The following is a 22,972-nucleotide window of genomic DNA, read 5'->3' as shown; positions in this document are numbered from 1 at the left end:
CTCAGTACCTCCAGGCTCTGATCAGGCCCTACACCCAAATAAGGGCACTGCGTTCATCCACCTCTGGCCTGCTCGCCTCCCTACCACTGAGGAAGTACAGCTCCCGCTCAGCCCAGTCAAAACTGTTCGCTGCTCTGGCTCCCCAATGGTGGAACAAACTCCCTCACGACGCCAGGACAGCGGAGTCAATCACCACCTTCCGGAGACACCTGAAACCCCACCTCTTTAAGGAATACCTAGGATAGGATAAAGTAATCCTTCTCACCCCCCTTAAAATATTTAGATGCACTATTGTAAAGTGGCTGTTCCACTGGATGTCATAAGGTGAATGCACCAATTTGTAAGTCGCTCTGGATAAGAGCGTCTACTAAATGACTTAAATGTAAATGTAAATGTAGCATGGTGCTTGCAATGCCAAAGGATGTGGGTTTGATTCCTGCTGGGGCCACCCATATGTAAGATGTATACATATGACTATACATTGCTTTGGATAAAAGTGTCAAAAAGTGTTAAATGGTATATATTAACTCGACTAGTAATTACATGTTTTTGTAGGCACTAACTCCGCCACAGCTCGTAGAGCAAAGCCTATGGGAAAATAAATGGAGTTTTTATAGGGTTTTTCGATAAACGCTGAAAATAAGGTCTGTGGTAAATACAGGCTTAGGTTCTTATACGTTTTGTTCTATGAGATTATTTTAATCAGCTGATGTCACTTTTTGTGAAATTTTGAGCATTTACGTAATGATAAAAAACATAAATATGTAAGAAGAATCAACTACCTTTATCAACCTTTGTCTGACAGAAAGAGAAAGGAAAAAACAATGACGTCATGGCACATTCATCATGTTATGTTTATGTAATATTAAAGGTGTATCACAAACGGGGGCTGCAACACCAGCAAAAACATAAGCAACACAACCCATCTTCATAAATCTATCAGTTCACAGCCAACTTATGTGTGTGTGTGTGTGTGTTTCTGTTCAACCAAACCAGGATTATCTGGTTTATCTTCAAGAAGACTGCGTTCCAGAGAGGTGGTCGTTTGGTTTCTCAAGACTGATGACAGTGGTCCACAGGCAGAGAATATTCTCTCCACCAACACTTGGGATGCAGGGGCAGAAACCAGATCCAGTGCACATGGCACAGCTTTGGATAAAAAGCCATCCTTGCCTGCCAGAACTGAAGAGGTGATGTGGTAAACATGCCCCCCTTCACCTCTTCCAGGTATTGTCGCAGCCCACACAGGGCACTTATTGCCTTGCCAAGGTTGACCTTCCGGCTGGACAGCGACCTCAGACATAAACTTTGATCCGAGGATGCTATATTTCTGAAGCATTGTGGTCGAGATGCTTGCTGGATTCACTGTCCTGGCATCTCCCTGGGGTCCTGCTGCTCCATGGCTGTACTCTCTGATTTGCTGAAGTACAAAATACTCTGCTTCCCTCATCAATGGCTCGATCTCTGTTGAGCGAAGTGCCAGAGACACACTTTGGACCATCAGGCAATCAGCTGCAGGGGTTGGATCGAAGTTGGCTGCCAGAGGATTCAGTATGCATGTGAAGCAATCATGCAGTGACTTCAGGAGGACCTGTGCAATCTGTTTTGCATCAGTAGTTGACTGTAAGTGTGCCTCGTGGTGCTCTGCCTTCTCAACCTTATCAGACAGTGACTTGCTGTCATTTTGAAGTCGGTTGGTGTGCATTGCAAACGGCTCCAGCAACTTCTCAAGCTGTTCTAGCTTGGCCCAGTCACGCTCTGGACTCACCCGCTGATTTATTCCCTGTTAGCTAGGGATAGCTAGTGATTCACAACGTAGGCCTATTTGAAACATCGGCATCTACTGGCAGTATTTACTTATTCGATTTTTGACCAAAGATTAGAAAGAAAAAACTCAAACGTAACAGATTTTACATTTTTATTCATTTTGCAGTCAAAGATAATAGTTTCAGTATAGTTAAAAATATATATATTTGTATTCAGTTTACTAAATAGTTTTTCCAATTGAGTTTTATTTTTTATTTCAGTTGTCATTTAGTATAATAACCTTGCCATTGAGAAAACACATTTTTGTTGCATTTTCTATCTAGGTACAAGGTGAGACCCAGATGCAGACACAGGGGGTAGATGGTTGAAGTCTTACAATGTTTATTAATCCAAAGGGGTAGGCAAGAGCATGGTCATGGACAGGCAAAAAGGTCAAAACCAGATCAGAGTCCAGGAGGTACAGAATGGCAGACAGGCTTGTGGTCAAGGCAGACAGAATGGTCAGGCAGGCAGGTACAAAGTCCAGAAACAGGCAAGGGTCAAAACCAGGAGGACTAGAAAAAGGAGAATTCAAAAAGCAGGAGAACGAGAAAACCGCTGGTTAACTTGGAAACATACAAGACGAACTGGCACAGAGAGACAGGAAACACAGGGATAAATACACTGGGGAAAATCAGCAACACCTGGAGGGGGTGGAGACAATCACAAGGACAGGTGAAACAGCCTCAAGTCTTTTGGGGTATGACGCTACAAGTTTGGCACACCTGTATTTGGGGAGTTTATCCCATTCTTCTCTGCAGATCCTCTCAAGCTCTGTCAGGTTGGATGGGGAGTGTTGCTGCACAGCTGTTTTCAGGTCTCTCCAGAGATGTTCGATCGGGCTCAAGTCCGGGCTTTGGCCGGGCCACCCAAGGACGTTCAGAGACTTGTCCCGAAGCCACTCCTGCGTTGTCTTGGCTGTGTGCTTAGGGTCGTTGTCCTGTTGGAAGGTGAACCTTCGCCCCAGTCTGAGGTCCTGAGCAGTATGGAGGAGCAAAGCATTTGCTAAAATGTCCAAAAACTGTTCTTGCTTTGTCATTATGGGGTATTGTGAGGAGATTGATGAGGGGAAAAAATATTTAATCCATTTTTAGATTAAGGCTGTAACGTAACAAAATGTGGATGAAGTCAAGGCGTCTGGACACTTTCCAAGTGCACTGTAGGAGAGTGTGAACAACAAATGGGACACAACCTATTAAAAGGACAGAAAACTAGTCCATGAAAAGGGATTGGAACACAACCTCTAAAAAGGACAACAAACTAGTTAAAAAGGAGAGCAAACTATTGCATGAAAAGGGATTTGGACACAACCTGGGATGGGGTGACTGTGTATGCCAACTCAAGCTCAGTGTTCAGCAGCATAAAATGGTTCCCTAGAACCAGGCCAAAACCGAAAAAGAAGACCCTGTTTAGTGTCCTCTCACTCTCTGTTCCCTCTCTGTCCCGAGGTGATTGGTTCCAGGCTGACCTTTTGACATTTTCGCCCGAAGACTTAAGAGTCCTCTGGTCTAAAATAAAATCCCAGGAAGAGAAACAAAGGGGACTCACATCGAATCCTATGGAGCAGGACAGCTAGGGCCTTGTTATGGACAGAAAAATAGAGCCTTTATTGCAGCCAACCAGTGCCTAGCTAGTAACCCCCCTTCCCAAAAGAAAAGAGCCCTCTCATCCAAGCTCCGATCACTTCATTATTATTTCACATTGGGCCGCAGAAATCAAACCCAGTGCGTTTATATTTTTGCAGATGTAAGTCATGAGAAAAGCTCATGGATGCCGTTTTTTTCTCCAGGCTAGCCGCCTCTCCTCTGCTGCTCTGAAGATCTGCTGATGACCTTTCAGTTGGAAAAGGCCTGGCATTGTTGCATAATTCATAAATCCACTTTGACCTTTGTAAAAAATATAATTGAAAGTAACTGCCCAGTGAAAATCTCACTGTTAAAAGTTCATATTTTGTTATTAACTTGTATCCAAATAATGTTGAATCGTCCTATACTCGTATGTGTGTCGTTCTATCTAGAAAACCACAAGAAAGAGGATTTCGACACCCACCATCCCAGATTGTTCTGAAATTGTTTCTGTAGTTAGTAACAAATATGATTAGCATTTCTGAAACATTATTTTGTTGAAATATAATTTGATCTCTGATAAATTAATCTAATTGATTGCACCCAAATTGGACATTTTAATTTATAGGATTCAGATCATATTCAATAAATATAGTACCCAACATCTGATTTGGACTAAAATTCTTCTGAGCAATGAGTATGGAGAAGCAATACTCCAAGCCACAGCTTCATACTACTTGTCAAACATAGTGAACTGATACTATATACTGGCTGTTGGGGTGGGATTGGCATGTGGTGTGAGGCATCTGTAGGTGGCTTTTGAAATTGTTTGTGATTCCTTATGCCTTAATCATTGGTAGAAAGAAGTTTGGTCCAAATTGGATGTTGGGTAATATATTTACTGAATCGTATAAGTTAATATCAATTAGCTTAATTATTCAGAGATAAAATAAAACGTCAATGAAATAATGTTTCAGGAATGGCAATCCTAACTACAGATTTTCTTTAGAACAATCTGAGATAGTGGGTGTCATGGCTTGCTGAAATGACATGGAACGACTCAAGTGGTCAGAGCATAAATTGGAGATAAAACAATATAAAAAAAACACCTCAAACTTGTATCTCAAACAGACCATTTAAAAAATGCTTGCTATTTCCTCAAAGAACATGATGTCATCTCTCTGAGAAGGATGAGCTGGCCAATCAGCGGTCTAAAGGAGCAGTCTACTGAATATTTTTAATGACCGTATCCGCCAACACCCCATTCTGTTGTTGGGGTACGCCCACACCATTCCATCACAGAAAATGTTTTTTTAATTTTTTATTAAACTTCCCTGGGCAGTTACTTTAAAACGGTATTCCCCAGCATGTTTACAAATAACTCATCTTGAAATGTTCTTAGCACTGGCTGGCAGGAGGCTTTGAGTTGAATGAGAATGGCATCACATTAACATTCCATCTTTATATTAGTTGTCTTGAACCCATGATTATCTGTGAGGGTATACTTGTGAATACTTATTTCACTATAGTTGAATTGTGTATGTGTATAAATTCATTCTGCACAGAAACTTGTATACTTTATATAATTAAACCAGCCAAGAGAAAACTACCTAAAGTTTGTGGAGAACGCTTAACACTAATACGCACGAGTAAACACATTTTGTCCTTATTGACTTACTGTGAACAGTAGAAATCGGTCTGTGTTTAGGTAATGCCGGTATGCATTGCTTACGATGGTGTTAAGTAGGTCATTATTTCATTCCACGGAGACAGGTGACAGAGTCGGGTCTGTTTGTTTGACACTTTATTTCATGGCGGTAGGAACACAAGACAAAGGTAATAAAGTTAGTAATGATCAGGTCATGCCACTCTTACTCAGTGCACTGCCCTTCGGGAGTGTCTCAATCAAACAGTAGTTTACAGAGGCCAGACGGAATCCACATGAAGACATAAATAAGGAACAGAAAATAGATTCAAACAGTAAATAGTATATTTTATGTAAAGCCAGAGGTCGGCCATTTGTGCGTCCCTCTGAGGATTTGTATGAGAATTATTAATATAATTATGATGCATTAATTTACATGAAGATGATGAGGCTAGTATGCTGGCCAAAGTAAGAGCACAGAACAGTATGGACAATGACTTTGTCAACCTGTAGGCCGCTGACCTGTTTTAAGGCAATTCATAGATAGTTTTTACCACCCCGACATTAGATGGTGTCGTCTCACTCTTGAGCCTGCGCCACTTGTCTTCTGAGTGCCACTAACACAGGAACCCACTGCTCATGAACTACTACTGGAATAGGTCCAATTCAACAGTAATACAACATGTAAATACAGTGTTGTACACACACACACACAGGGTTCCTGGTCTTGGAATGGACACTAGTCCTTGATTACACTCAAAAGTCATATACTTCGATGCTCCTCCCCTCCTCATTGACATAGGAACATCATTATTGTGTGTAGTGAACAGACAAGTCAGACTTATTTCCAGTGTATAGCACTAAAAACATAACCTCTACAGTTTTACACATTGCAAAATTTTTCACTTACAAATTTCAGGGCTGTACAAAATGGCCGTTGTTGTATCGCGGGGGGGGAATAATGAAGAACTTAAACAAACTAATACAATACCACTGATACTCAACCTTGAACAAGCATTTGTTTTCTCTTATAATATTGCCAAGTATCTTATATATCAAAACAGAGTGGGTTTATGTCAGTCATTGCAGTTTAGTTTTTGGATGTTACAGAGTTCATCTCGACAATACAAACCCATGCATAAGTACGTTTATTAGTAATTGCGATTATGTTTGCTATTTTTTTCCTCATTTTGCTGCCAAATGTCCCAACTCATCACATTATCACTTTTCCAACAGCAAGAGATGGATCACTCTTAATGCAAGAGAAAGTATAACCCAGTCTTCATTTCAATTTGATCAATAAATGGACTTTGAAGTTTGAAAGACTGAAGAATTTCATTGACTACTGAACATTCCATGACTGAGCATTTGAGGGTCCTATTGTATGATACAGTATCTCGCTTCTTCCTCTTGGTCGGTCCTCTCTTCAGCCTGAGCTTATAGCACTCCCACCAGGCCAGTTGCGGTAACAACAACAACCTGTCCTTTTGAGCCATTCCAAGTCTAGCAAAACAAACTCCAATAGAAAAACAAGTGCTCAAAAAAGGACCCCAACAAAATTAAATAGTTATCTTAGCTCAGTGAAACCAGATATTTGAACCGTTTTGTAAAACACAACGCGTGTTTGCGACAGGTAATCCACTTGGCCGGCAACACAGTGAAACCAAAACAAAACAAAATCAACACTGCAGAAACTGCATGCAACTAATGGTCATCCTGATTGTAAAATAGAAAGCACAATACATGAGATTCACAATTCTTGAGAAGAGAACCAATCTTACATATTCACAGTCTCAGGTATTTATATAGTCTATATTTATTACATTTATTTAATTCAATTATTATTACATTTCTTGATTGATGCATGTTGTGGAATGATGATATGTGTGTAGTCCTTGAATGCAGGGCACTTTGTTTTTGTTCAGCTCTGGGGGTTTGCGAATCATTTCAAAATTCAAGTCGTTGATTGAGAGGCAATGTAGAGCATTTGCGCTGTTTGAGGAGTTTGATTAAGCGGTTTAAGAAGTTCATTCTGAGCAGCCCTATTGGTTACAAGCAGATGGTTCTAGGATACCATTGTCCTGTTCATTAGGCACAAACCGGAAGAAAACAGACACGCCCAATAAAACATGCCCGTTTTCATTTTCCGTCACAAAATGTTTTAAAAACGTTTTGTAACAGTGTGCTCTAATGACAATGACCAAGGAAACAGCAGTGTGTCTCCACTGCATTTATCTCACAGGGGAATGTTTGTATGTATTTCTATAGGCTCTGTTGTGTGGTAGTGAATGATATGGCATCAAGACAAGGAAATAATAGAGAGCACCAATGTGATTCACCAGTGTTCAAGTAATGAGCAAGGGAGAGGTTTTGTTCATGTTTGTTTTAAAACAACAAAACAACACAATGAATACAGCTTACACTTGTCTCGCGACGTCACACAAAAGTACGCGTATATGTACGGTATGTACACCTGCGTTTCAGGGCGGGGATAATGAATGAACAGGAGGCGCAGAAAACAAAAAAATATATATATAATAAAAAAAAAATTAAAACAACGTATTCTTTTTATTTTCAATATAAAAAGCAATGAAAAGTATACAAAAATATAAAATAATTACAGCAGTAGACATGGCGTTTATGGAGGGAGTGATTTTAGCCAGGCTATTTTTTGGCCATGGCGGCTGTGCCAGAGGCGGAACAGTGTAATATTTTGGGGCTGTTCAGGGCGTCCTCCACCAGGTGGAGCTCCACGCCGTCCACCGCGACATCCTTTACACAGCCCACAAAACCTGTGCTGTAGGCCTTAGGCAGTCTCCGGGCCACAGCCAACTCCTCTAAGCCACCTGTGAGAATAAGAAGGATGGGGGAGGGGAGAGATTTAGGACTCATGAAAAGAGACCCACAGTGTCTGAGGTGCACGGACACACACACACACACACACACACACACACACACACACACACACACACACACACACACACACACACACACACACACACACACACACACACACACACACACACACACACACACACACACACACACACACACACACACACACACACACACACACACACACACACACACACACACACACACACACATCCCTTACATCTCCCTACAAGTGAACTTGATTCATGCCACAAAGGGTAACTGACTGCTGTGTGATGTGAGGCTCTGTGATGTTGACACTGGCAGTAGATGAAGAGAGAAAGACACAAGTAGCTCTGGTGAACAGGGCCAACAAGCAGGTGGTGCTCTCTGGAGGAGTGCTCTAGCACAATCACTGGAACTTACCTCACTTTCATTTTCAAGGGGAGTCGTCCTTCTGATAGGTCACCTGTATTACTCTCTCTCTCTCTCATTCCCTCTTTCTACCTGCTCCTCGTTTAATCCGCCGCGCCGCGAGTTTGCCTCTCCGTCGAGGTCTTTCCCACCTTCCCTCTCTTCTCTCTGTCCCCTCTAATCGGATTGCGTGCCTCTGAATCGGGGATCGACAGGGCTAATTTCATGCGAGTTACAGATGAATTAATGATGAGCGGTGAAAGAGGGGGATTTAAGAGAGCAGCCGCTTGATGTACGGCCTGCTGAAAGGATAATGTATTCTAGCCGCGGGGTGTGCTCAGCACCTGTTTGGAGCCACAGCAGTGCACTTGTGTGCTGTGTCATTAGCGTGTGCCTGTGTGTTTGTGTGTGTGCGTGAGTGAGTGAGTGAGTGAGTGAGTGAGTGAGTGAGTGAGAGAGATAGTGTGTGTATGTGTGTCATGGCTCTCCTCGCTCAAACATACACCTTCCCATCACACTGCACGACCACATGCATTTGAAAGTCATTTTTTTCCCTATTTCCTCAGAACGTTCCATGTAGACACACCGGGTGCTCTCTCGGAAGCCATTTCTCTGAGCGAAGTTCAGGGCCAAATGGCACTCAAAAAAAATAACGGGACGACTTTAGTCGTTTCACATTCCCGAGAGAGGAGAACCTTTGAGTTTAGTCAGACCGTTTAATATCACAAATCAACACCTGAATAGAGAGGGACAATCATCTGTGTCACATTTCAGACCAATTCTTTGCATGCCCAGTGAGCTCTCCGTCATCCATTGCATTCCTCATTTCTGCCACACTTTAACATGGCTACTCCATGTTCTATACACTGTCAGAGGAATGCTGGAAGTGCTCTGGTAAGCATTTCCTCACAAAAAAAAACAAACATTTTATTGTCTGACCTCTTTGATATATTCAGAACCAACCAAACCAGAGGAGTGTGCCTGTGTTTCTGTCTGTCTGCGTGTGTAAACCCCAACACGCAAGCTCGTTAGTGGACCTACCCAACCAGAGGGCTCCGTCTGTGTCCAGCTGAGTGGCTGCCAGGGGCGATGACCCTGTGACCGCTGCCTCGTTGCCCACCTGGAGAGAGCCGTCCCTAAGTGCTCTAAGAGAGGGGGAGGAGGAGGAAGATGGAGGTGGGAGATAGAGAGGGAGGGGAGTGAGAGAGAAGGGGGAGGTAGAGCGAGAGAGGGGATAGATATAGGCCGGGGGAGAGAAAGAGGAGATAGGGGGAGAACATTTGTTTACAGCCTGTCTGCTACATCATTTTAAATTCCACTTCAACTGGCATGTAGCAGACATCAAGACTTCAATGAGAGTAATCAAGTCTTCACTGCTCTGATGATTGTGTGCTTAGCAGTTGATTGAGGGAATGGGAGAGAGAACATGCATCCCAAATGGCACCCTATTCCTTATAAAAGTTTTGACCAGAAAAGTAGTGTACTTTATAGTGAATAGGGTGACATTTCAGACACAGACAGTCACTTAGCAGTCTGTCAATTACAGAGACCAACTTCCATGGATTCAAAGGAATCAAATCTCCACTATGTGGTAAGTAAGCAGTTACGTCATGGGACGACGCGGGTAGGTAGCACTCAGTGTGTTTCGAGCAGAAGAGATGTCAGACAAAAGTAATAACATTCATAACACATGACCTCAGACTTAAAGGAAACATTTATATTTGGGACGGTATTAACAGTGGACTAATGAAAATGTAAAAATATATATATTTTGAGAGGATTTTTCTTTTAAATGCTGTGGCATAAAAGCTAACCAAAAGCTAGCTTGTCGGTTTGCTTACAAGCAGACTGAAATTAAAGGCGAATATGAAAACCATACACTCTGTACACTGTAACACTCATTTGTAACACTCTGTAACATTTCACAAACTTTGTTCCACTCTTTGGCCATTTTCTATAACTCAATCATTACTAACATGAATATTCATTTAGGGGTGAACCATAGAAATTACGCTTAAGTCAAATGTTCACTTTTCAAGTCAAGTGTGGATTTGACCCTAATACAACATTTTACCAATACAGGCTATCCTACACTTCAACAACAACAACGTTCATGAGTAAACCACGTGGTCACGTTCGACACCGTCTTACCTGCTGGCCTTGATGTGGATCCAGCGGTTGGTGTTGACGCGGACCGTCGAGCGCAGCACCACAGGCTTGGAGCCCAGGTCGTAGGTCATCTGCACACGGCCGTCCACCACCGCCAGGGCGATGTAGTCAGATCGCTCCACGCCCTTACCACTCCACAGCACCAGGCCCTGAGTGGCCTCGGTCTTAATGCTCAGTTCAAACTTGTTCACCAGCAGGGCTTTCTCACTGCGGGGGAGGGGGAGGACAGTTACCATGACTTATGTTAGTGAAGTGAAGAGGATGTTAGGTGATCGTGACATTTGCACGTTTGCATACTGGCTGAGGTGACTCAGGGTTGATAGTGACAGGGTGCATCCAAAATTATAGTGGCCGGTGATGGCTCTGTCCTGAAACACTACTGGCATCCTAATTCCTTGTCTTGATTCCTTCATGACTATTGATCTGAAAGCACTTGCCAGGGTCATGGTGGGAAACCTCTAAGGTTCCTTTAACCTGCCGCTGCCTACGGGGTAGAGGAGACGATGACAGTGAAAGGAAGATTAGGTAAAGACTATATTGGATCAGCTATGATGTTTTCCCTTCACCCTGGGTATTTCCAGCTCTCTTCCCCTCTCTCTCTCTCTCTCTCTCTCTCCTGGGCTAACTGTGTAGCTCTCCTCTCTTCTTCCTGTGAGGTGGTGGTTGTTGTGGGGAGGGGGGGGGGCAGGATGCAGGGGGTTTGGAGCTAGCTGTCTGAAGTGCTGTTTGATCATAGTCTCTGGACTGCCAGTGCTACGGGGGAGTCAGGGAGCTGGGGACAGGGGTGGAGACCTGGGGACATCCTGGCTTGTCCTATGGAGGAGTGCTCTGTGTCACTGTCACAGCTGTGTCTGCTCTGGGAGAGTGGGGCCGCTGCTCAAAGCCTGACTGCAGCGGTTTGCACACACACACACACACACGTTCATACACTAGCACACACACACACACACACACACACACACACACACACACACACACACACACACACACACACACACACACACACACACACACACACACACACACACACACACACACACACACACACACACACACACACACACACACACACACACACTCCTGAAGGGATGCTATTTTTAAAAATAGCTCCTTTGTTCTCCACTGTTCCCCCTGTGTGTGTGTGTGTCACCAATCGGTATCGCTGTAATGTATTGTGATGCCGACTAGGCTCGACTACTTTCACAGTTTTCAAAAGGATCTTAAACAGAAAACGGAGACAGACACAGGCAAAGCACACAGAGGAGAGAGAGCACACACAACACAGAACAGAATGACACGGGAACACAAGACACAGATCACACGAGACAGACATGACACGTACACGAAACGAGTCAGCACAGCAAACAGACAGAGAGGCTCATGGGAGCACAGGGGGTTATACACAGGACATGAGGAGAGGTAAAGAGAAAATGACAGCAGACTACGCCTAAATCGATCCACTTTAAATAAAGTTGGATTTGATTCTGTCATCAGGCATAAAACGAGGCTACTGCCAATGAGCTAACAGGAGTGAAGAGATTGGACTGATTGTTTAATTAATGTTTCTAATTTGGTTTCTGCTCAGGTATGGCCAACAGGGGTTTGACACATGTACAGTATTCGACCCAGCAGAGAGGAAGGAGTGCAAAGTAGAATTGGATGCGTCTCTTAATACACCGCAACCACATTTGGGTTTAAGACTTCCAAGGGAAACCTGTTCCATTCTAAAAAAACTATTCACTGGAGCACAAACAAAACAGAGTGACTAATGAATGAATGGTCATAGAAACCCACTGGACACAAACGGTCAGTAGAAAAAAACACATACAATATTTGGACTCCTTTCCCTAGGTCTAACCCTCACAGTACCCAGGGGCCCCAAATAAATCATAAGCTGTGTCCGAAATGGCACCCTATTCCCTATATAGTGCACTACTTTTGAACAGAGCCCTATATGGACCGTGGTCAAAAGTAGTGCACTATAAAGGGCGGCAGGTAGCCTAGTGGTTAGAGCGTTGGACCAGTAACCGAAAGGATGCAAATCCCTGAGCTGACAAGGTAAAAATCTGTCATTCTGCCCCTGAACAAGGCAGTTAACCCACTGTTCCTAGGCCGTCATTGTAAAGAATTGGTTTTTAACTGACTTGCCTAGTTAAATAAAATAAAGGAAATCATTTCTGGCAAAGCCATAGTGTTACACATCAAACTTCTATGGCAATAGCCTAGGGACAAGGTTCAGTAAAACCTCAGCAGGATGGATTGTCAGGAATAATAAGGCCACGGTCATCAAAATAAGGATATACTATACGAGAATTATTATGCGTTGGACCCTGCAGGGACAAAGTTTGAAATTAATTAAGGATAGCATGTGAAACAAGTCAGGTATTTTAAATGCTATCAAGGTGGTTTATTTACTGGATTAATAATGCGTATTTTATTCCTCATTGATTGAAGTAAATAAAAATAAAAGGGCTCAGAATGCTATGCACCCCATCACCTCTAGATGGCAGTAGTAAATAGAGCATTGCTAGGCTTCTACGGAGAACATTGCATAGCGAGGCTGGATGCTGTTTTGGCTGCTAGTGCTGTAGATTATTGGTACCACTGAGCTACTCTGTCTTAATAGACCCTGGGTGCCATTGCAACAGCTAATGGGGATCCAGAATAACAAATAAATAAGTGGGGCCATAGAATACGGTCTCTATAAGTGGCCCAGTTTATAGAGTAGCGTGGCCCTCCAATGCTTTCTCTATGGGGCGCAGTGTACAGATTAGTGTGGCCCTTTAACACTTCTCTCTATGGGGGCCCAGAGTATTGAATAGAGTGGCTCTCCAATACTGTTTCTATGGGTAATTCTCCACTACTGTTTACTTGGGCTGTGAGAGGTTAGGTTGCAACCTGCGGGTGGTTGTGTCAGGTGGGTGGGGATGGATGGATGGGGAGGCAGCATGCTAGCGGTTGGTTGGACAGCGCTGGTTACAGGCTCCAGGCTGCAGGGGACACTCACCTTTGCTCTGACGGGTTCTCCAGTGACTCTGGACTTTAAGGGAGCAGGGGAGAGAATGTAAGGGCATGCGATAAGCGCAAGAAAGGGGGGCGGGAAGAGGACCCACGAGGACCCTTACAGAGAGGAGCTTCATAGACAAGGAGACGTGGCGAACTGAGCAAGTTATGTGCTCGAGAGCTGGGAAAGCAGGACCATACTAGCATACTGCTTAAAATGCATGCCCAATGCATTACTACATTCCAAGTAATATGGTAGTATGGATATACTACGAAGTACTAGGAGCTTTACTGTGATCAGAGATACAGTACTGCAGAACCATTGCGATCACGGTTCAGAAGCAACAGCAACATAATGAGGTCCTCAGAGGAGGATGACCACACCACCACTCAGACTCCAAGTCAAGACCAAGACGTGTCTTAAGGGGAGAGTTGGGCAACAATGTAATGATTTTTTAAATCATTTGGCTGCAAAACCAATATCCCCTTAGGGATAATACAATTTTCCACTACTACTACTATTACTGAATCCGATGACATTGTCGTGTGTGTGTGTGTGTGTGTAGCCTTCTTGAGTGAAGGAAGCACCAAATTAGAAACATTGGGTAATCAACAAAAATTAGGTCAAATATCGTTTTACCAGAGAGGAGCCCTATATCATTGGTTGCTCCAATAATGATACGTGAGAGAATCGACCCAAGGTTTCAAAAGAGGAGGCATCAGCCAATGAAGACTGATCTTGGCTGCTGTAAATAGTAACAGCAACATTAGCCCAGGGTGACAGTGGTGGTCTGTGTGTTGTAATCACGTTGTAATAACGTTCCTCTGAGGAATTCATTCATTCATTTGTTAATTCACTCATTAATCCCTGTTCCAACACCAGATAATGTTGAATTGATGCCACTCGCTCGGAGAGAGAGTGCCGGCAAGCTCTGGTTTGGCCTAGATTGGCCACTAATCGCACCCTTCACCCTTACAGGAAGTGACAACTAATAAAGCTCTGGCCAGTCCAGCTGGAAGGACCATGATCATCGCCCTAACGGATATCGATGCCCTCTCGGCCTCAATTTGAGGTCTTTCTTTTAAATCATTTTTCAAAGAGGAAATAACTCTTTGATTAACACGTCAGTCGTCCTTTTCCGCCGCCGCCGACTCGATAATTATTCCTAATTGCAGTTGGACATTGGATTAAGCGGAAATGACAGGGGCTTGAATCTGTATATCGAATTATCTGGTGAATCTGCTTGGCATAAATCAACCTAAATCCAACTTCCCTGCTTTCTGTTGTTCTTTCAGGAGGTTACTTACCAAGCTAAGAACAGCGAAGAGGAAACTAATAACAAACTAAAATCAAATTGTTACCCAAGAGGAGTCAGTTAAATAATCGATGCGGGACTCGCAGCAAAACTGAGGAAGGGGAAACATTTTGGTCCATAATCTTGCAGTTAAGAAGGGGTCTCATTCAGTTCAACATGACAGTTAATGCCATCCAATATAAGGTGCGTGGATACATTTCTGGTCGTGGCGAATGTAGTTACAACCATGCATACAGTATAGCACCTGCTTTCTGTGGATCCATGCAGTCATGCGTTCATTTAGACTGGAGTGTGACGAGGAATTTGGAATGAGAAAAAATAATCTAATCCAAATATGGGCATGGAGTTTGAAGGTAAAATCCTGTAGGACTATTTAAATATAACACACATGATAGCTATCTGCATAGAGGAAGGTGATGAAGATGACATAGACGGAACATAAACATATCATCTGTCACTTTGTGTTAACTATCGTAATGTATTAGTCTGGCTTTTGTATTAGTTAGGTTAGTCTGGCTTTGACTAAACCTGGGAATGCTGGGGACTCATTTGAGCGTACTTACTCCGGAATCTCATTGGTCAGTTGGCTTGAGTGCAGCAGAAGGACAGACAAGGAACACTCATATGAGACGGACAGACAAGAGACAGAAGAAGACAGACGGACAGATGGACGGCAGCACAGACATCTGACAGCCTTAACGAGGACAACAGACAGAGGATAAAGACAGATCTTAAAATTCTCTCTCACGATGCGCCCTGTGTGCGCGCGTGCATGCACATGTGCTCTGTGTGTGTGCTCATAAGAACACAAATTAACTGTCGGTTTCTCCCATTTTCACGCCTTGGAATGTTGTGCGAACACTTGTGAAGGATCTGGATGGGCAGCCTTATGTTCCATGTCTTTTCAGGTTCATCATCACAAACATTTCATGCGTGCCAACCTGCAGGCGGGTGTGCCAGCATGGAAGACATGGAAGGATGGTAGAGGACCAAATGTATAAGTGGCCGCCTGGAAGGCAGGAAACTTTTTTCTCTTCCACACCCAGTATAGAAACCATTTACCCCTACAGCATCCGGCTATTCCTGTTATAGCTGGTGTGTGTTTAGAAATTGCCACAGACACTCTAGGACTGCTAATTTGAAGGACACAGTCACAAATACTGTAAGTCTAAAAGAAGATTCAATTGAACCCCATTTTAACAAAAGCCTAAGATGATGCCATGCTGGTATAGTATGGCATGGTGTGTGTGTGTGTATATAAGTGTGTGTCGGCTCAGTCCGCCTCGGCGCACAGAGAGCGAAGGGGGTGCTCGGGGCAATGCCGTAATTGTTTGCCGTGCAGCTAATTACCGAAATTCAGTCAAAACCAGAGACAGTGCAGGGGAAGTGGTTGAACTATTAGCTAAAGCCCGGTTCACTACGAAGCCTCTAATGGGCCTGGAATAATCAACCCTGTCACCACCACTTACTGCAGTGGAATATGAATGTGGAGGCCATTAGCCATTTCGCAACTTCCGGTTAGTGTTAACATCGGAGGCAATTTCGCTCAACCCAATTAGCACTAGCATCGGAGGCCATTAGCATTAGAATTGATGGACAAGATGGCCTCTACTTTACCTCTTGGTGACGGCGTTGTGGTACTCAATGAATGTCCGGCCGTCAAAGGCGATGGACTCCGTTTCCCCGGCGGACTTCTCGTAGATGGCTGCGAGGAAGAGGACAAGGAGGAAGACGAACATTGAACATGAATCAATAGGAAAACATGGCTCCTTTAAGTGGAGTCGGGCAATGGATGGTGATCTGGGATGAGCGTTCATGCGCTTATGGTTTGAAGGGACAGTAGGGCATACGGCCAAGGTTAATGGGAATGGTGAAGTGTATGTGTGTGTAGTATGCACGTGTGTGTGTAGCATGTATGTCTGTCTGTGTGCGTAGGTGTGAAAATGATAAAACAGAGGGGTAACTCTAACCTTCAAGAGGGGGACACTAAGACTAGCATGACATCGATATTACTGACAACAACGTTGCATTGAGTTCAGGATCGTTGTTCGCTTACTGTTCTGACAGTGTGTGCCTGTGAAGCCGAGGAGGCACACACACTCATAGCTCTCCAGCAGGGGGTTGCAGCGACCCCCGTTGTGGCAGGGCTCACGGCTGCAGGGGTGGCCCTCGAACATGGCCACGTCACTGGAGTGCAGCGCGTTCTCCTGCCGGAGGATGGGCGTGCCCATCAGGGTGATCTGACCAGGGAGAATAGAGAGGGAGGGGACTTAGACCTGTCATAGTGCACTGTGTAGCCTTACCTCAGGTCCCAGGTCTGTATCAGTCCTTGATTAGAAGGAAACAGTGAAAAGCAGCAGGGCTATGGCCCTCGAGGACTGTAATTAAATAGCCATGACAAGTCAATGCAGCATACATACTGCATACAACACATTACACATTTCAACTCCCCTCGTCTCAAACTCGAGACACATGAATAACAACTTTACAAGTCACTTACTAATTAATTCAGCAAATAACTGCTAAAACATACTTTTAGACTGAGCTTTGATTAACTTGGTGCTTTGAAAGGAAAGTTTTCTAAGAGAAAGAGCTAATGACACGTTGACGCTAGCTAGCATTAAGTAACATCCTGCCTTTGTTGGAAGGCCATTTTTGGCACTCAAAGACGAGCCTTTTGCTGCGGAGGAGAACAAACAAGCTGGAAAGTTGTCAGGGAAAAGATCTGAGCTGAGAAACATGGAGGGACATCAAATGTGTTCTATTCTATTATTAGTACAGTAAGCCAAAAGAAAAGGAGCCACCGTCAGCACTGATAAACTAGCTGATCTTTGACCTTACAATGGTCACTGTAAAGGTCTGCCATCAAGTGTAGGCAGCTGATGTTCTTGTCCATCACTAAATTGTGTTCAAATATAGCTATCCAGGTATAAGGTAGATTCAAAATTGTGTTACAGTTAAATTATGTCAAATACCTATTTTCAATTTTCAAAAATGTAATCGACAGTTGTTGATCATTTACAGAATTGATAGAAACCTTTGCCAAACCTTCTGAACAGGGTGTGTGGCTAAACATATCCGCTGAGGATTGTGTGTGGGGGCAGGACACCCACCTTCTGAATGGTCCCCTTGAAGCCATCTTTGAGCGAGGCGGCCCTTGCAAGCCGGCTGAAATCAGGAGCACCACCCACAAACAGAGACTCCTTCAGGTTGAGAGCGGTGTGTTGGTTCTGGAGAGAGACAATGGGTTAGAACCCTATATAACAGGGTCTAGAAATCTTCTAGAACCCTACCAGAGACCAAAACTCTAATAATAGGCACTAGAACCCTATAGCAGGTACAATGGAGGCTGCTGAGGGGAGGACGGCTCATAATAATGGCTGGAATGGAGCGAATGGAATGGTATCAAACACATGTGTTTGATGTTGTTGATACCTTTCCACCTATTCTGCTCCAGCCATTGCCACGTGCCCGTCCTCCCCAATTAAGGTGCCACCAACCTCCTGTGAACAGGGACTAGAAAGACACCTGACCAACACAAATGAGACACGTTTTCAGTTTTTTTGCTCATTTTTGTTTAGCCACAGCACGAGACTAATAACAGTGAAGAAGATGTCTCCTTTTAAAGATATATCTACATAGTGCAAGGCTATAAAGTGCACTCCTTGTTTTCATCCTCTCCTCCTAATCAGGGAATGACTCAGACATGGGACACCAGGCAGGTCAGTGCAATTAACTACCAGGTAGAAACTAAAACCAGAAGTGATTTGGCCCTCCAGGACCGGAATTAAACAGCCTTGATATAGTGCAGGGCAATTCGCTATAACTAGACTACTTCCTTTTCCACATCAATAAACTTGATATATTACGAAACATAATTGATTTATGCGCCACTCTCCGAACAGTCAATTATTCGTTATCTAGTACAAAACACAAGAAAAGGGCTACAAAGAGAGTCGCCTGGTGCGGCTGGAGAGACGGCATGGAAAGTAAAAAAAAAAATGAAAGTCTCTCTAATGAATGGCTGATTATACCGGTGACCTTTCCGGCACCGAGCGAGCCGCGGCCTTTAATTGGCCGTTCATTTGCGCAGCAGACGATCATGAAATCAGGCCCTTGCTCCATCCAGAAAGGTGCAGGAGAGCTGCCTCCAATTACGACAGCATTCCTTCTGCGCAGGAAGTACAGGCCCACTCTCAGGGAGGAATTATCTTTATGTTTATGTAGGGCAGTAATTGCCAGAGGGAAAAGCCGAGGTAATTGGTGGAAAAATAATGAAAGTGGCCAAGTAAACATGGGTTATGTGTGAAGAGAGATGGCATGGGGTCCTGCTTTTATTTGAGATGGGAGCTGGAGGGTGGAAGGTATAGGCCAGTGGGGCTTTGCTGTGTGGTGCGCCTGGAGTGAGCTCTGACAGAAAGGAAGACCCGGGCCAAGACCTCCAGCCCAGTCGAGTGGGTCACCTGTGGGCCCGGTTTCCTATAATCCCTAACACTAGCTAAAGGGGATGCACAAGTGAAGAGTAACAGTTGGGATCAACTCTATTTTGATTCAGGATTAAAGTTGACATGCGATTATCCCCGTTATAATGTAAACAACTTGAAGCATTTTAAAAATGGATATATAAATCCAATCCATGAATATTGAGTTTTATAATAATATATAATCAACATGGTTTCTATCCATTTGGATGGTCATATTGGATTCTGAATAGGAGTGAATTGGACACTGCTAACAGGCCAGTGTAATAGAATGGACGTTGTCAGTGCTGTCGTGTGCGGTTATGAGTGAACGAGTGAGTGAGTGAGTGAGTAAGTGAGTGAGTGAGTGAGTGAGTGAGTGAGTGAGTGACCGAGTGACTTTATGATATGGAGAGTTTTGTTTCTCTTTCACAAAAGAAAGTAGATGACAAAAGAACAGCCCGGCTTGGCTTGGCACCCCACTCTCTCTTTACTTTATTCTCGCTCCTCTTCTCGCTCTCGGCTGCTACACGGCGCAGGAGAGAAATCCCCGCCCACGAGAGACTAATGAACATGTTTCATTGTTGCGAGGAACAATGGCGGTCAGAAAGATAACCGACTCCCCTCCTCCCTCCCTCCGCCTACGCAGCAGATGGACTGAGGTGAAAGCCAAACCGAGTTCTTTAACAAATGTCTCTACTTCGGTACTGTGTATGAAATGGTAGCACTAAATACAGACCCTTTTCCCCTGTCAGTTCTATCGTCTAATAACTGTCGTATGGTGGCGCATGGGAATGAGAAGTGGCAAAATGAAATTGAGGCTGAAAGTGGAGAAATGAAATATGTCTAAGGTGGATGGGACTTATTACCTTCCGTGATTTCTTAGTTTCCAGACAGCACACAGTAAGAGAAAAGGAGGGAAAAAAGGTTATCAGAAGAGAGAGCGAACAACGGATGTCGGTGTGCGGGGAGTCATGCAACACACACACACACAAATCGAACCAACATAAAACCACACAACACAAACTGTGAAGCCCGAAGGTCAGAAGGCTGCCACGCAAAATAAATGAAAAAGAGAAATTGACCTTAATAAGGAAGTTGCAGCTGGATCTAGAACTACTGTGGCTCAGACAGAAGATCCACCATATAGCCACTGCAGACAGTGTTTCTTCTGTTTGTGTGAGAAAGCATGCATGGATTTGTGGCAAAAATGTTCTGTTGAAAGATATCCTGCAATACTGAAACTACCATCCCAGGTATAATTACTTTTCGTAAGATATCTATATCAAAGACGCTCTCTGAGTGCAGCGGGACACCCTGGCTCCCCTCGTCATTGTAAACGCAGGAGTAGGAGAGAATTAGCTGCCAACTAAATCCTGCATGGAGCCTCTCCGCATTGAGCTCCTCCATCACCAACCTTCGCTCACTCCCCCCCCCCCCCCCTCTCTCCTTTCTCTTCTCCCTGTTCTACTCTTTTAATATGATTTTCTGCCCATGTTGCTGGAGTGAAACATAATTACCATACAAAGAACAGGAAGAAAAAAAGAAGAGAGCGAAAAGGAGACAGCAGAGCATCTTGCATGAGGCTTTGGTGTTGACATGCGTGCGGGTGTACATGGTTCTAATCACAAATTACACTGTTTAATATAATTGGATGACTTGCGGACACATCCAGCTATTAGATTTCTCTCACTTAGGCCCATGTATCTGGTTTGTTGCTTGGGTATCATTGTTTCTTTTCTCCATCTTTCCCATCTATATACAGCATCTCCAAAGAACGCTATTGAAGGTCTTTGCTTCACTCGGAGCTGAAATGTATCAGTTAAGTCATACTAACGGGTGCATACCACTCGGGCCATAGAGGTTATGTTTCGTGAATGCAACAAATAGGAACAAGATTGTCCTACTGTTTAGACATTTCAGCAGAGTCGAATATGGCAGATAAAAAGGATTTCAAAAAAAAAAGAGAAAAAAAGGGAGTAATTTCCAGATAAGAGACAACCTGTCAAACGTGCCCTCTACGTCTCGAGCAAACTATTTCTCACCTCGACGAGCTGTCAGAAGACAGTGGAATGTGTTTTCAAACACAACCCCGGTAGTGTGTATGCCCGTTCTCAACTAGGGAAATGTTTTTGCCGAGTCAGCTCTGGTGTATTATCAACAGTGAACTCTGGGAGTATTCAATGCATTAAGTTGAACACATCCTTTGATAAGGGCATATCACAGGAGGCTGCCGAGGGGAGGACGGCTCATAACAATGGCTGCAATGGAGCAAATGGAATGGCATCAAACAGAGGAATGGTTTCCATGCGTTTGATGTATTTGATACCATTCCACTAATTCCACTCCAGACATTACCACGGACGGGCCCATCCTCCCCAGTAGCGCAGGCTAAGCACAAGCAAAGGCTGCATATTGCCTTGTATGATAGCATACTCATAGCCGGTTTGCCTTGCATGCTAATAGCTAGGCTAATCATAAAGACGTCTGATAAGCCTAGCATGCTAACTCTCTCTGTCTGTCTCACCGGCGACTCTCCTCTGACTGGGTCCTTTCCGTTGATGTTAATCTCTCCCTTTCGATTGGCCCGCTCCAGGTTCACTGTGTTCCACACGCCCATCTTGATCTTATCTTTACTCCTGCATGAGAGGAACAAACACAAACGAGTCAAGAGGTTAGGGACGTCTCAAAACAACACACACAAGTACAATCTAAAATCAAAAAAGAGACCAAAATAACCCGGCTAACAAGGAGTCCAGACTATGTTCTACAGTCACTATGGGGTTCTAAACTAGAGTAACCATGGGGCTCTAGATTAGTCGCTATGCAATTTTAAACTTGAGTACTATGGGATTCTAGATGAGAGTCACTATGGGGTCCTAGAGTAAAATCACTGTGGGGTTCTAGACTAGAGTCACTATGGGGTTCGAGTGCGGTGCCCACCTGATGACAGCGGGGCCCTTGCCCAGGTCATAGCGGAACTCCAGGATGCCGTCGTTGAGGGAGAGGGAGATGAAGTCACCTTTGCCGTCCGTCTTCTGGCCGCTGTAGAAGATCATGCCGTTGGAGTCATTGGCCATGAGCACCACTGTCATGCTGACCTTTTGGCTGCAGACAAAACACAAACAACAATGGTAAACAACCAGGCAAAGACAAAACACAAACATCACGAGTAAACAAACGCCAGGCAAAAGACAAATGGAAAGCAAATACCGGCACTGAACGGAGGCCAGATTTGGTATTAGCCACTGGTCTACGGTGCTTGTCTGTCTTTCAGTTGTTCTGTCTATCTGACCTTTTCATAATGTGACACGACCGTGCCTTCAGGAAGTATTCACACCCCTCCTTCTTCATCCACATTTTGTGGTGTTACAGCTTGAATTCAAAACGGATTATACAAAATATATATAATAATCTTACCCATCTACACAGAATACCCCTTAATGGCAAAGTGAAAACTTGTTTTTAGAAATTTCTGCGAATGTATTGAAAATGAAATACCGAAAAATCTCATTTACATAAGTATTCACACCCAAGTCGATACATGTTAGAATCAGCTTTGGCATCGATTAAACCTGTGAGTCTTTTGTGGTAAGTCTCTAAGAGCTTTGCACATCCTAGATTGTACAATATTTGCCTATTATTATTTTTAAGTATTTGTGCTCTGTCAAATTGGTTGTTGATCATTGCTAGGCAGCGTAGCCTAGTGGTTAGAGCGTT

At 43.9% G+C, this 22,972-nt stretch overlaps 1 protein-coding gene across 1 annotated transcript in view; it reads right to left on the bottom strand.

Moving 5' to 3' along the window:
• Positions 1 to 5,157: 5,157 nt before the first annotated feature.
• Positions 5,158 to 22,972, bottom strand: part of LOC124031853 (agrin-like) — a 298,853-nt gene continuing 281,038 nt past the window's right edge. Inside the window, 9 exon segments of the mRNA XM_046343616.1 lie at positions 5,158 to 7,862; positions 9,346 to 9,449; positions 10,456 to 10,680; positions 16,410 to 16,497; positions 16,849 to 17,032; positions 17,906 to 18,022; positions 20,122 to 20,133; positions 21,780 to 21,891; positions 22,196 to 22,360. Coding sequence (XP_046199572.1) covers positions 7,681 to 7,862; positions 9,346 to 9,449; positions 10,456 to 10,680; positions 16,410 to 16,497; positions 16,849 to 17,032; positions 17,906 to 18,022; positions 20,122 to 20,133; positions 21,780 to 21,891; positions 22,196 to 22,360 — 1,189 coding nt within the window. The 3' untranslated portion in view covers positions 5,158 to 7,680.

This window comes from Oncorhynchus gorbuscha, linkage group LG03 (assembly GCF_021184085.1).
Source record: "Oncorhynchus gorbuscha isolate QuinsamMale2020 ecotype Even-year linkage group LG03, OgorEven_v1.0, whole genome shotgun sequence".
Taxonomy (NCBI): domain Eukaryota; kingdom Metazoa; phylum Chordata; class Actinopteri; order Salmoniformes; family Salmonidae; genus Oncorhynchus; species Oncorhynchus gorbuscha.
Note: the sequence above shows the minus strand (reverse complement) of the source record. Positions and strands in the feature narration are given on the sequence as shown.